General features: G+C 36.5%; 1 protein-coding gene across 3 annotated transcripts in view; it reads right to left on the bottom strand.

The window, feature by feature from the left end:
- The window catches only part of rap2aa (RAP2A, member of RAS oncogene family a), a 23116-nt gene continuing 9208 nt past the window's right edge, over positions 1-13908 (bottom strand). For 2 of the 3 annotated variants that reach the window (XM_073912389.1, XM_073912390.1), the window contains one exon: positions 1-2632. In XM_073912389.1, coding sequence (XP_073768490.1) covers positions 2395-2632 — 238 coding nt within the window. In that variant the 3' untranslated portion in view covers positions 1-2394. Of the gene's footprint in view, positions 2633-9048; positions 9787-13908 lie in introns of those variants that run through there. The other variant, XM_003199163.6, reaches the window with a different exon arrangement.

Below are 13908 nucleotides of genomic sequence, written 5' to 3'. Positions count from 1 at the left end.
TTTAAAAATGCAAATAAAGCCATTTATGTGGGATATTACTTCAGTTGTGAGATGGAAAACAGAACAACATGTCAGAAACTGCATCATATAAAACCACTGAGAGACATCATCTGCAATATTTGTAATTCTGAAAAAATGTCTTTAAACTCACAATTGCAAGAAAAAGTCACAATTTTGGACAAAGAAATAAAAAACTGCAAGATGAAAAAGCCAGAATTTCAAGTCAGGCAATACATCAAATCCAAGCTCACTCTGGGCTTTTGGAACAAAGCTTTTCAACTTGATTTTGGAGAAAGCTACTCCTTAAATGAACAATTCTAAAGTCCTCATTAAATTAAAATATGGCTATATCAAGCATATGGCTGAGAAATCTCTTACTCTCTCTCTGACCTGGAGACAAACTCAGATCAAATCATCAATACAGGGTCAAACAGTCAGACCGGTTCCCGCTGAAACAGGAGAAAGTGTGAAAAACTAAGGCAAGTGCTCTTCCCGCGGGCCAGTCCGTACATATAAAGTGACAGAAAACTCCTCACAATGATGCCAGTCAGTCTGTAGATGCGAACGATGGACAACTGCCGACACTAGAAGGTCTATTAAGCTACTGTAGTGTGGGTTTGAGTGTGTGTACTGGTTTTGGTGGTTTATGAGGACAGAAATTTGTATGATTTCGGTGTAACAACATTGAGGTGGTTTATGAGGACATGCCTTGTGTAGTTGTAATTAACTAATTATTGGGGGTAGAGTCAAATGAGTGTTTTTTTTTTACTGTGTAAATCACATTATGCCTATGGAGAGTCCTCATAAACCACCAACGTGTATGTGTGTGTTTGTACTGGTTTTGGTGGTAAAAAAGGGACCATGTTGTTAGTATAAGGTGGTTTAAACAGGACATAAATTGAGTCCTCATAATTTGAAATGCTCAAAACTTGATTTCGCATTAAAATCTTGGCACATTTTTCCTGTGAAGGTTGGGTTTAGAAGTGGGGACATATAATATCTGGTTTTTACAGTATGAAATACATCACACCTACGAGGAGTCCTCATAAATCACCAAACATTACATGTTGTACTGGATTTGCTGGTTTATGAGGACAGCAATCTGTATAATGACATTGGTGTGACCTAGTTATACTTATTAAGGTGGTTTTTAAGGACACATCTTGTGTCGTCGTTATTCAAAATAATAAAAAAAGGCTTTCTGTGAGGGTTGTTAATAGGGGTAGGGCCAAACGATAAGTGTTTTTAATGTAAAAAATACATTATGCCTATGGAGAGTCCTTATAAACCACCAAATACAAATGTGAGTGTGTGTGTGTACTGGTTTTGGTGGTTTATGAGGAAATTTGTATGACAAATGTGACAGAAATTTGTATGAGATTGGTATGATTTAGGTGTTTCAACATTGAGGTGGTTTATGAGGACATGCCTTGTGTCGTTGTAATTAAAAACACTTAAAAGTCATACTTAATGGGATTTTTCACATTCAAATTTTGCCACGTTTTTATTTTGAGGGTTACTTTAGGGGTTTGACCATAAAACAAGTGGTTTTTAGAATGTAAAATACATTACGCCTAAGAACAGTCTTCATAAACCACTAAAATGTGTGTGTTTATGGTTTTTGGTGTTTTACGAGGACACAAGTGTGACCTAGTTGTACATATTAGGAGGGTTTATGAGGACATGTTGTGTCCTTGTAATTCAAAATGCTTTAAAAATCATACTTAACAGGGTGTTTTAGAAGTAATATCGCGCCACATTTTTCCTGTAAGGGTTGGGTTTAGGGATTGGGACATATTAAGTAGGTTTTACTGTATAAAATACATTATGCCTAAGGAGAGTCCTCATAAAACACCAAAACCGACATGTTTTTATACTGGTTTTGGTGGTTTACGAGGACCAAAATTTGAATAATGACATGGGTGTGACCTAGTTGTACTTATTGAGAGGGTTTATGAGGACATGTCTTGTGTCCTTTTAACTTAGAACGCTTTAAAACAGTTCTTAACAGAGTATTTCATCATAAAAATGTTGTTTTTTGTGAGTGTATTTTTACTATATAAAATAGATTACGGATGTGGAGAGTCCCCATAAACCACCAAAACCAATGTGAGTGTGTCCGGTCCGTATGCATGTGTATGCACTTGTCTTTGTATCCCGGTGGGGACTTAAACCTGAATGTACACAGACTCATGGGGACTTGTGTCACCGTGGGGACCAAAATTGAGGTCCCTGTGGGTAAACATGCTCATAAAGCAGACAGAACGTTAAACGTAAAAGTGCAGATTGTTTCCTGTGAGGGCGTAGAGAAGAGGATTTACATTTTGTATAGTAGAACCATGTTTATGAGAGTCCCCACCGGGATATAAGAACAAGTCTGTGTGTGTGTGTGGGTTATTGTATATTGCAGGAGGAGCAGCAGGGATCGTCTTTATCGGGCTGTGCTGCGTAGTCCATCTGTCGCACAATCTCGGCGAAGAGTTCGTCCACCATAGTCTTGCTTTTAGCGGAAGTCTCGATGAAGGGACAGCCCCACTCCTCGGCCAGAGCCTGTCCCTCCTGCACAGACACCTCCCGCTCGCTCTCCAGATCCACCTTGTTGCCCACCAGGATCACAGGAACCTTCTCATACCTGCACCACACGCAAGCACATACAGATTTCAGCACATTTCTGCACATAATAATTTAATAACTCATCTCTAATAACTGATTTATTTTCTCTGTGCCATGATGACAGCACATAATATTAGACTAGATATTCTTCAAGACACTAGTGTTCAGCTTAAAGTGACATTTAAAGGCTTCACTAGGGTAATCAGGGTAAAGTTAGGGTAATTAGGCAAGTCATTGTATAACAGTGGTTTGTTCTGGAGACAATCCAACACAGATAAGGGGCTCTGCAGGTTTCACCAAGATATTTTTAAGACCATTATGAATGAAATTTTAGACTCAAAAAAGGCTAAAAGCAAAGGATTTCTTAAAATGGCCCAGATAGAAAAGATTTTTATTTGCCCATCACAGAAAATAATAATAATAATAAAAAAAATGTATATATATATATATATATATATATATATATATATATATATATATATATATATATATATATATATATATATATATATATATATATTAGAGATGCCACGATTCTCAAAATAATATTGAACCGTTCGGTACGTCATCCATGGTTCAATACGCGCTTGTGAATTGCGGTTTCCTCGGTTTTACGTTTAAATCATTTATGTGTGTTTTATATCTCCCTGAATTGACTGATTGTGTAAGTCTACGAGCTGAGGTGAGGAAACTCCTCCCTGTGAGTAAATATCCAATCATTATGCTCTAAAGTTAGGGGGTGGTTAACCATCATTCCACACATTAACATGGCGAGCGGCGGTGAAGTTAGGCAACAGTACGAGGAAGCGTCGGCCTCTTTCAAATCTGCGGAGTGCGGACATCTCAGTTTTGCCGGTAAATATAACGTCAATGAAGGAAAAAACGGTGAAAAAAAATAACTGTGTGCAATCAATGTTTTACACGTGTATAACAAGACTTTACATCTGCAGCACCCAGCGATATCACTGTCCGAAGCAAAGCGAAAACCATGTAAAAAAAATAAATAAATAAATCCAGGTATGTATTGAACTGTAGGCTAACTGTAACGTTGCATCCCTAATATATATATATATATATATATATATATATATATATATATATATATACACATACATATATAGGTAAGTAATTAACTAAATTTAATAATACAATTATATATTAATAATAAAAATATATATATTTTAAAAATTTCTTAACAAAATATTTTTACTATTGTGTAAAGATGAGCAAGCTCTACTTGTATTCCAACATAAACTTTTTAAAAAATGAAATAAAAATTGAGCAAATGTTTTACATTTTTTAAAAACTACAATAAACTAAACCTATGCACAACAATCTGTCCAGGTCAGTGTCCTCAGCAGTAAATACATGGAGCACTTTTAAACAATTTTTTTTGTAAGGAAAATAATTTAACCATTATGGTAAACAGAGTTAAAATGGCCTTTTTAAATAAATAGTTTAAAGTTTTATTGAGATGATTGTTGGTGATTGTGTGAGTTTTGGCCAGATTGGGTAGCAATACATGAACAAAGGAAAATTAGGACTCGTTTAAAACAGATTTAAGACCTACAACACTATATTTTCACAAATTTAAGACTTTTTAAGGTCTAAAATTTGGATTTTAAGACCCCCTAAGAATTTTTAAGACCCTGCAGTAACTCTGAAATATTGCTGAAGGTGGTTCATTATATTGAGCTTAAAATGACCTTAAAACAAATAAAAACTGCTTTTATTCTAGCCGAAATAAAACAAGACTTTCTCCAGACTAATTTAAATATTAATATTACTTAAATATTAATATTTCATATTTGTGAAACTATATCACAACCCTACTATTATACTTGATACTTTGATATACTATTATACTTGATAATTGATGCTTGTTGAATCAATGCACTAAAGGGCACATTTAAGTCTTGAACTTGTGCACCCAGACTAAAAGCTTAATAACTACACTAACTGTATAAAGCTCTGTTTTAATGACATTCGTAGGCATTATTCCACCCATGTTACAGCAGTAAATAAAGCAAACAAGACGCTCAAGGCCGAGCTCTGATAAAACTGGCAGCATTCACAACACAGCATGCTCTCTTTGATCAGTTTCCTTAATTATCTCATCCTGTATCTTCATATCTTTATGAACTGTACACTTCTCAGGGCTGATATAAAGGAACTCTCAGGATTCTCCCAGTGTGTCAGCATTGTTCAGCTTTCCTCCAGGAAAAAAGGAGGAAGTGCACGACCACAAACCACAGGAGGGCGGAGTTACTGAAGCCACACCCCTCACAGACACACCCTGCTATTAGCAAACCACTAATGACATCAGAGTTTAGGAGCACCTCCAGGATCGCCGTGTTCTGGCCCTCATTTACACAGTTTGTGGCTCGGGACTCAAAATATGTGTCTGTACTTACAGTTTAAACCAACTGAGAGCCAGTTTTACATTTTCTGCCTTGTTGCTTGACTGAAATATCATGCAGGGCACTTCTATAGAGTTAAATATTAACCTATATAAACCAAAAAGCCAACTCACAAATCTTTATTTGTTTTCACAAAACATTGTGTTGACAACTTCGGCCTGTGGGCTCTAGTTTAGGCATCCATGTCCTAAATTATACGTTTTTGAGTGTGTTTTGTAAAGGTTAATGAAGGTTATGCAGTGTGTTGTTGATTGCAGAGCTCCTCTGGTAAATAAAGGAAAAACCCTGGCAAGTTCTGAATGAGATCAAGCCCGGTATGAAAAAGTAACTCAAAAGTAACGTAATGCATTACTTTCCAGAAAAAGTAACTAAGTAACGAAACTAGTTACTTTTTTAGGGAGCAGTGTTATAGCAGGAGAGTTATAGTTACTTCTCACGAATAGTAACTGAGTTACATAATTATAAAAGTAACTAAAAACTAGGAAAAGCACCTATTGTGTTACTGAAAAATTCTAATTTGTCAAATGACTATAAAGTAAATAGAAAACATTGTAACTACTACTACTATGATGACTACTACTACTACAACGACGACTACAATGACTACTACTACTAGGACGACTACTACTACAACAACAGCTACTAGTACTACAACAACTACTACTACGACGATGACGACATCTACTACTACTACTATTACGACAATGACTACTACTGCAACGACGAAGACAACAACTACTACTACTACAACTACTACTATTAAGAAGACTACTACTACAACAACAATGACAACTACTACTACTATTACTACAACTGCGACTACTTCTACGACTACTACTATTATGAAGACTACTACTACTACAATGACTACTACTACGACAACAACTACTACTACTACGACTAGTACTACAACGACAATGACAACTACTATTACTACAACTACTACAATGACTACAAATACAACAACGACGACTACTACTACTACTACAACTAGGATGACTACTACTACGACGACGATGACAACTACTATTATTACTACTACAACTAGTACAACTACTACGATGATGACTACTACTACAATGACGACAACTACTACTATTACTACAACTACTACAATGACTACAAATACAACAACGACGACTACTACTAAAACTACTACAACTAGGATGACTACTACTACGACAACTACTACTATTATTACTACTACTACTACAACTAGTACAACTACTACGATGATGACTACTACTACAATGACGACAACTACTACTATTACTACGGCTACTATTATAAAGACTACTACTACAACGACTGTGATTACTGCTATGATGACAACTACTACTATTATTACTACTACTACAACTACTATAACTACTATTACGACTACTACTTCGACTACTAAAACGACTACTGCTATGACGACAACTACAACTATTATCACGACTACTAAGACTAGTACTACAACGACAACTACTATTACTACTAGAACGACTACGAATACAACAACGACTACTAAAACTACTACTACTAATGCATAAGGAGAAGTTTTTTTGTACACTCATGCCAATTTATGATTGATGATTTAACTTTGCTCTCCGCCGTTTCTTGTGTTTGACATTTACTTCTGTAACACATTAAAAATGCAGTAAACCCGCTGTTTTACTGTGCTCTTCAACTATCTGTCCTTCAACATGAGCAGAATGTCTCTTATTCGCCATCTCCACCTCATTATGCGTCACTTTTACTGTCTGAAATATTCATGCATTCATTCAATTATTCAATATTACGTGAGCAGCGGCAGCAGCAGAGAGCAGATCTGTATTATTTGCGTGGGAACACTGTGCTGTTTGCAGCTCTGTATAAATATATCTGTGGTCCAGAAGACTGTTTTCAGGGTGAATGTGAGGTTAGTGGGAGTGTGGAGTTACACCACAGTTTACGTCACAGTTACACACTGAGAATTAGAGAACAATGTCTTGACTTTCAATTGTTGATTAGTGTCTAAATTATTGCTCTAAATGTGTTGGATATGCACATAAAGGTGACGGACTGCCACAAGATTTGAAAATTTTAGGGGTTCGTTCACTTAAAATGATCATTTACTCACTTTATACTCTGCCTCAAGTGTTTCCCAAACTTTTATGAGTTTTGTTGAGTTTTAGTTGAACATAAAAGAAGATATTTTGAAGAATGCTGTATCCACGGACTTCTACAGTATTTATTTTTCCACAATGGAAGTCAATAATTATAGCATTCTTCAAAATATCTTCTTTAGTGTTTAACAGAAGAAAGAAACTCCTAAAGGTTTCAAACAAAAGAGAAATCGATGACAGAATATTCAGTTTTTGGGTGGACTGTACCTTTAAATTAAATTAGACACTTTGGCTCTGTTGAATGCTTGATTCTGATTGGCTCATGATAAGCACACAGCTAAAGTAGTTCCAGCAGACTACTAACGACAACGACTACAACAACGACTACAACAACGACGACTACTATTATAATTATTCAACATTATTACTACGACGACGACTACAATGACTACTACTACAATTATTCATCATTACTACTACGATGACTACTACAACAACTACTACTACAATGATTTAATTACTACGACGACAACCATGACTACTACAATATTTTAACATTACTACTACAACTACTATGATGATGACTACTGCTACAACAACGACTACTACAATGATGTCGACTAATACTAAGACAATTATTCAACATTTCTACTACGACTACTACTATAACAACTACTACAGTTATTCAATTACTATGATGACAACGACTACTATAATTATTCAACATTACTACTACGACAACGATGATGACTACTGCTACTACAATTATTCAAAATTACTACTACTATGACCAGGACGACTACTACTACTATTACTACTACAATTATTCAATATTACTAATACTACAATGACGACGACAATTTTTCAACATTTCTACTATGACGACTACTGCTACTACAACTACTACAATTATTCAATATTACTACCACCACAATGATGACTACTACTACTATTACTACAAGTATTCAATATAACTACAACGATTACTACTACGACAATTATTCAACAGTTCTACTTTGACGACTACTACTATAATGTCGACTACTGCTAATACAACTACTACTCCTACAATTATTCAATTACTATGACAACAATGACTACTAGTTATTCAACATTAGTACTTTGACAACTACTACGACAACTACTCCTACTACAATTATTTAATATTACTACTACGACGACTATTACTACTACTATAATTAATCAATATTACTACTACTACAACGACTGCTACAATGACGACGACTACTACAACAATTATTCAATATTACTACTACGACGACTACTGCTACTACAACTACTACTATTACTACAATTATTCAATTACTACGACAATGACTACTGTAACAATTATTCAACATTACTACTATAACAAGGACTACAATACGATGACAACTACTACAATTATTCAACATTACTACTATAACAAGGACTACAATACGATGACAACTACTACAATTATTCAACATTACTACTATAACAAGGACTACAATACGATGACAACTACTACAATTATTCAACATTACTACTATAACAAGGACTACAATACGATGACAACTACTACAATCATTCAATAATTACTATGACTACAATTATCCAATATTACAACCACTAAGACGACTACTACTACAATTATTCAATATCTCTATTACGATGACGACTACTACAATTATTCAATAACTACTATGACTACTATTACTACAATTATTCGTTTGTAGTTTCTGTCTTTTTAATCAAGTGTGGCTATAATAAATAAAATTAATTCATGTTTATTATTAGCGGATGGTGATATTCACACACTGTTGACACACAACTGTGCTTAAACCCCTTATCAGTGTAATATTTGCAGTATATTTCTCTCTTTAACAGCATTGCCCACACTTTGACATGTCAATACACCTCAGACTTATTACTGACTCGTTCACCTCTTGACTCGGATGATCTGGTCCCTCATGGGCTTGATGTCCTGGAAGCTCTGCTGGTTCACCAGGCTGTAGACCAGGATGAAGCCCTGGCCGTTTTTAATGTAGAGATCCCGCATGGACGCGAACTGCTCGGTGCCCGCCGTGTCCAGGATCTCCAGCACCGACGGCGACGAGTCCACCTCGATCTCCTTACGGTAGAAATCCTCGATGGTCGGGTCGTACTTTTCGATGAACGTCCCGGTTACAAACTGCACGGTGAGCGCGGATTTACCGACCCCGCCGCTCCCGAGGACCACCACTTTATACTCGCGCATCTCTCCGGATGGAAATTAAAAATCAGAATAAAGTCACACATTCATGATATCGATGATGACGATCATGTTTTGCGGCGTTTAAACGTGTCGATTAACGTTTAAACGAGCCCGCGGCAGCGCCTCATGATCACCGGCGATTAATGCACTAGTACGGGGAAACGGCGGATGGGTGATGCTATCAGCAATAACTTGTGCTTTTCTTCAGCTCAGCTCACCATATTACTTGAGTAAACAAACAAAGAGTGCATGGAGATACCCAGCGGACAGCCTCCGGTACCGGCGCGCAGACACAAAGCACGTTATATTCCGGTTATGTTGAGCAGTCGCAGCGCCTGTTGGCGTTTTCCATATCTCTCCAGTGTTTATGAACAAACATACACACTAACACACCGCCATGCTTACGGGTGGGGATCCTCCAACGAGCAGCTCCGTTACTGTGATTGTGAAGTTAAATTCATTTGGGTGAATCGATTCGTTTGAACAATTTGTTCATAAGAATCGTTTACGGGATGATGCACTGATTCTCCGCAATAGAGCTATTTTTGAGCTCAAATTTTCTATTTTTCATTAATTTATTATTTTTTCCTTCAGCTTAGTCCCTTTTTTAATAAGGGGTCACCACAGCAGAATGAACCGCCAACTATTCCAGCATATTTTACGCAGCGGAGGCCCTTCCAGCCACAACCCAGTACTGGGAAACACCTATACACACACTCTCATACACTCAGGCTAAATTAGTTGTGCAGTGATGCAACAGTGCTAACCACTGAGCCACTAAGTCGCCCTTAAGTTTATATTCTAATTTATATTAAATTATTCATATATTTTTTATATTAAATTATATATATTTTTAAATATTTGGCTTGACGACGCGGTGGCGCAGTAGGTAGTGCTGTCGCCTCACAGCAAGAAGGTCGCTGTCCGAACCTTGGCTGGGTCAGTTGGCGTTTCTGTGTGGAGTTTGCATGTTCTCCCTGCGTTCACATGGGTTTCCTCTGCGTGCTTCGGTTTCCCCCACAGTCCAAAGCTTGCGGTACAGGTGAATTGGGTAGGCTAAATAGTGTATGAGTGTGAATGAGTGTGTATAGATGTTCTATACTGTTCAAAGCAGGTCTAATTTCTAATTTAAATATGTAAATCCAATTCATATATTCAAAATACAAGTAAACGTTTAGATTTCAAAGATATACAAATAAGTCATATATTAAAAAATGTATCAAACAGAGTTATAAATGAACATTATGACATACGGTATAACCTATATTCATGAGGTCCAAGAAACATTTGCAGGTTTTGATGAATACTGTAGGCTACTTTATGATAATACTTTACATTTGAGTACAGCAGTTTTCTTTTAACTTTTTAAGAACAATGCCATTTTTAATGAACTTTTAGGATTACATTTTAATTTAAACGTGGACGTTTTATTTATCTTTTTTTTTTACCTGTGTGTTATTATTTAAACTATTTATTATGTTTAAAGTGGCTGACAATAATAAATATTCATAATAATAAGCAATAATCAGCCACGTTTGTGAACTGTCCAGAGCTGTAGCTGCTTAATTAGGCCTACTGTGTTTTTCAATACCAGTCATTATGGTGGTACTTGGAGAGACCATTTTTTCTGAGGTGGTACTTGGTGAAAAAAGTTTGAGAAACACTGTCTTAAGAGAATGAAAACAAAAAGTGCAATTAGTCTTTTATCTTTGATAAAAAAAAAATAGATATATAAATGACAGGAAAACCCCTAGTTCTTTTCATTTATTTGTTTATTTAAAAAAACATTTTTTATCCTTTTTGTTTTTTAGGATTTAGTTATGTAAATCATTTTACTTGACAGTATTTTATGCAACATTTTATTTGTTCTTTATCTGCACCTGTTTTCTTTACCTGTAAAGTAAGGGTGTACTGATATTGCCAAGTTGTTGTACATTATGTTCAAAACATCGTTTAAAAGATCCGACTCACTACACGATTCACTCACGAACTTCCATCTCGGCTTCCGTATAGTTGGTTAACGGATCTTTGCGGTGGCCAATAGCCGCTTGGCTGCCCGAAACCGCGCCCTCGACACCGGGCAGAGGCAAGCCGAGCTTCCGCTTGAGTCAAAACCGGCCGGTTGTCGGTAACGGAAGGAAACACAGGCTGAATCGGAAGACGATTCTTTTATTTTGACATGTTATTGTTATTCTGTTTTTATATTTGTCCACATATTTCAAGCTTTGACAGTATTGTATCATTAGCAGTCATGCCAATAAAGCACATTTTGCATTGAACTAAATTAATAATATGTTTCATTATATTGACAGTGCTGTAGCTTCATATCGGTGTATAATTTTACGAAGCTGACTATTTTTTAAGTAAAATAGCCATTTTCTATTAGCTACATTAGTACATTGTGGCAAATAAACTAATGGGTAATTAAATGTTCATTATTCAACACTTTATTTCATGAATTTGCTGTCATAAAGTGTATTTTATTTCAGATAGTTTTTAAGTTTAATGTTTGAGTAGAATATAACAAAGACTGAAAAGTAAATTAATTTAAAAAAATACAAAAACACATTGTCAAAACACATCAAAATAATTAAAAGTTTTAATTAAAAATAAAATGAAAACAGTGTGAAAATTAGACAAAATTATTAATTTTCTTTTCGGCTTAGTCCCTTCATTAATCAGGGGTCACCACAGCAGAATGAACCACCAACTTATCCAGCACATGTTTTATGCAGCGAATGCCCTTCTAGCTGCAACCCATCACTGGAAAACATCCATACACACTCATACACCACGGACAATTTTAGCTTACTCAACTCCCCTATAGCGCATGTGTTTGGACTGTGGGGGAAAGCGGAGCACCCGCAGGAAACCCACACCAACACAGGGAGAACATGCAAACTCAGAAACGCCAACTGACCCAGCCAAGGCTCAAACCAGTGACCTTCTTGCTGTGAGGCAATCGTGCTATCCACTGCACCACCGTGAGGCCCGTTAGACAACTTCAACTAACCTAATTCATGTTGTTGAGGACTGTAAAATATGTATATTGTCTTGCATTTTAAATGTAATTAAACATAGAAAATATCCAATAAACAGGGAAGATGCTGGAATAGTTGGTGGTTCATTCTGCTGTGACCACCCCTGATAAATAAAGGGACTAAGCTGTAGGAAAATGAATGAATGAATAAAATACAGTATTCCACTCATGTTTATTAGGATATTTTCCTGAAGGATTTATTATTTCACCAATAGATGGCAGCACATTATAAGTTGAGATGATTTCTATGAAAAACCAATGCAATTATTCGGGTCTACATTAGTTCAATAGTTTAGATTTTAGGGGATTTATGGAACTATGTTCATGCTGTATTCATAAGCTGAACACTAGTGTCTTGAAAAATATCTAGTCAAATATTACGAGAGGCAAACATGGCAAAGATAAAAGAAAAGAGTTATTAGAAATGAGTTATTAAAACTGTAATGATTAGAAATGCGTTGAAGAAAATCTGCTCTTCGTTAAACAGAAATAGGGAAATATTAAAAAGGATTAAAATTTCACATGACAAATAATTATGAGTGTGTGTGTGTGTGTGTGTGTGTGTGCGTGTGTGTGTGTGTGTGTGTGTGTGTGAATGAGTGTGTATGGGTTGCAGCTGGAAGGGCATCTGCTGTGTAAACATAAAATAGTTGGCGGTTCATCCACTGAGCGACCCCTGACAGTCATGACAGTTCATGTGTTTACTTGTTTATATGTTGCTTTAACTTATTTTAATAAGTTACTTAAAGTTTAGTTGAAGTAGAATAAGTTACTTTAGTTATTTCTACAATAAGGAAGTTTTAATTGAATATTTTTAGTCAGTTTGACTGATGTAAGTTGGGATGACTAGAAAAGTCCATTTGGATCAACTCAAAAATTCAACCCAGGCTCATTCTGAAACCGTTCTGCCATATACATTTCTGGAGAGCGTCAAATACATCCCAGGAGCTATGTATTTTTGCATTTTTGTGAATCCACTAGAGGGCGCTGTGTACGCTTTTTCACATCTCACATTTCTCTCGTGAGTGCCATTCATGCCTGCTGTTCTCACGTAAATTTACCAGAGGCCGATGTCGACTGACTGGCTGACCGATCGACTGACCCGCCTACCCCCTTCCCTAAACCCAACCGATAGTGTTTTCAAAATCATCGATTGACCTGTCCAGCCCCTTCCCTAAACCCAACTGACAGTGTTTTCAAAATTACCAGTTGACCCGCCCACTCCCTTCCCTAAACCCAACCAACAGTGTTTTCAAAAGCACTGACTGACCAGCGCCCGCCCCTTCCCTAAACCCAAACCGACAGTTTTTTCAAAAGCACCAATTGACCCTCCCACCCCCTTCCCTAAACCCAACCAACAGTGTTTTCAAAAGCACCGTCTGACCAGCGCCCGCCTCCTTCCCTAAACCCAACCAACAGTGTTTTCAAAAGCACCAATTGACCCTCCCACCCCCTTCCCTAAACCCAACCGACAGTGTTTTCAAAAGCACCAATTGACCCGCCCACCCC

This window comes from Danio rerio, chromosome 9 (genome assembly GCF_049306965.1).
Source record: "Danio rerio strain Tuebingen ecotype United States chromosome 9, GRCz12tu, whole genome shotgun sequence".
NCBI classification, from domain to species: Eukaryota; Metazoa; Chordata; class Actinopteri; order Cypriniformes; family Danionidae; genus Danio; species Danio rerio.
This window is presented reverse-complemented; position numbering and strand designations above follow the sequence as displayed.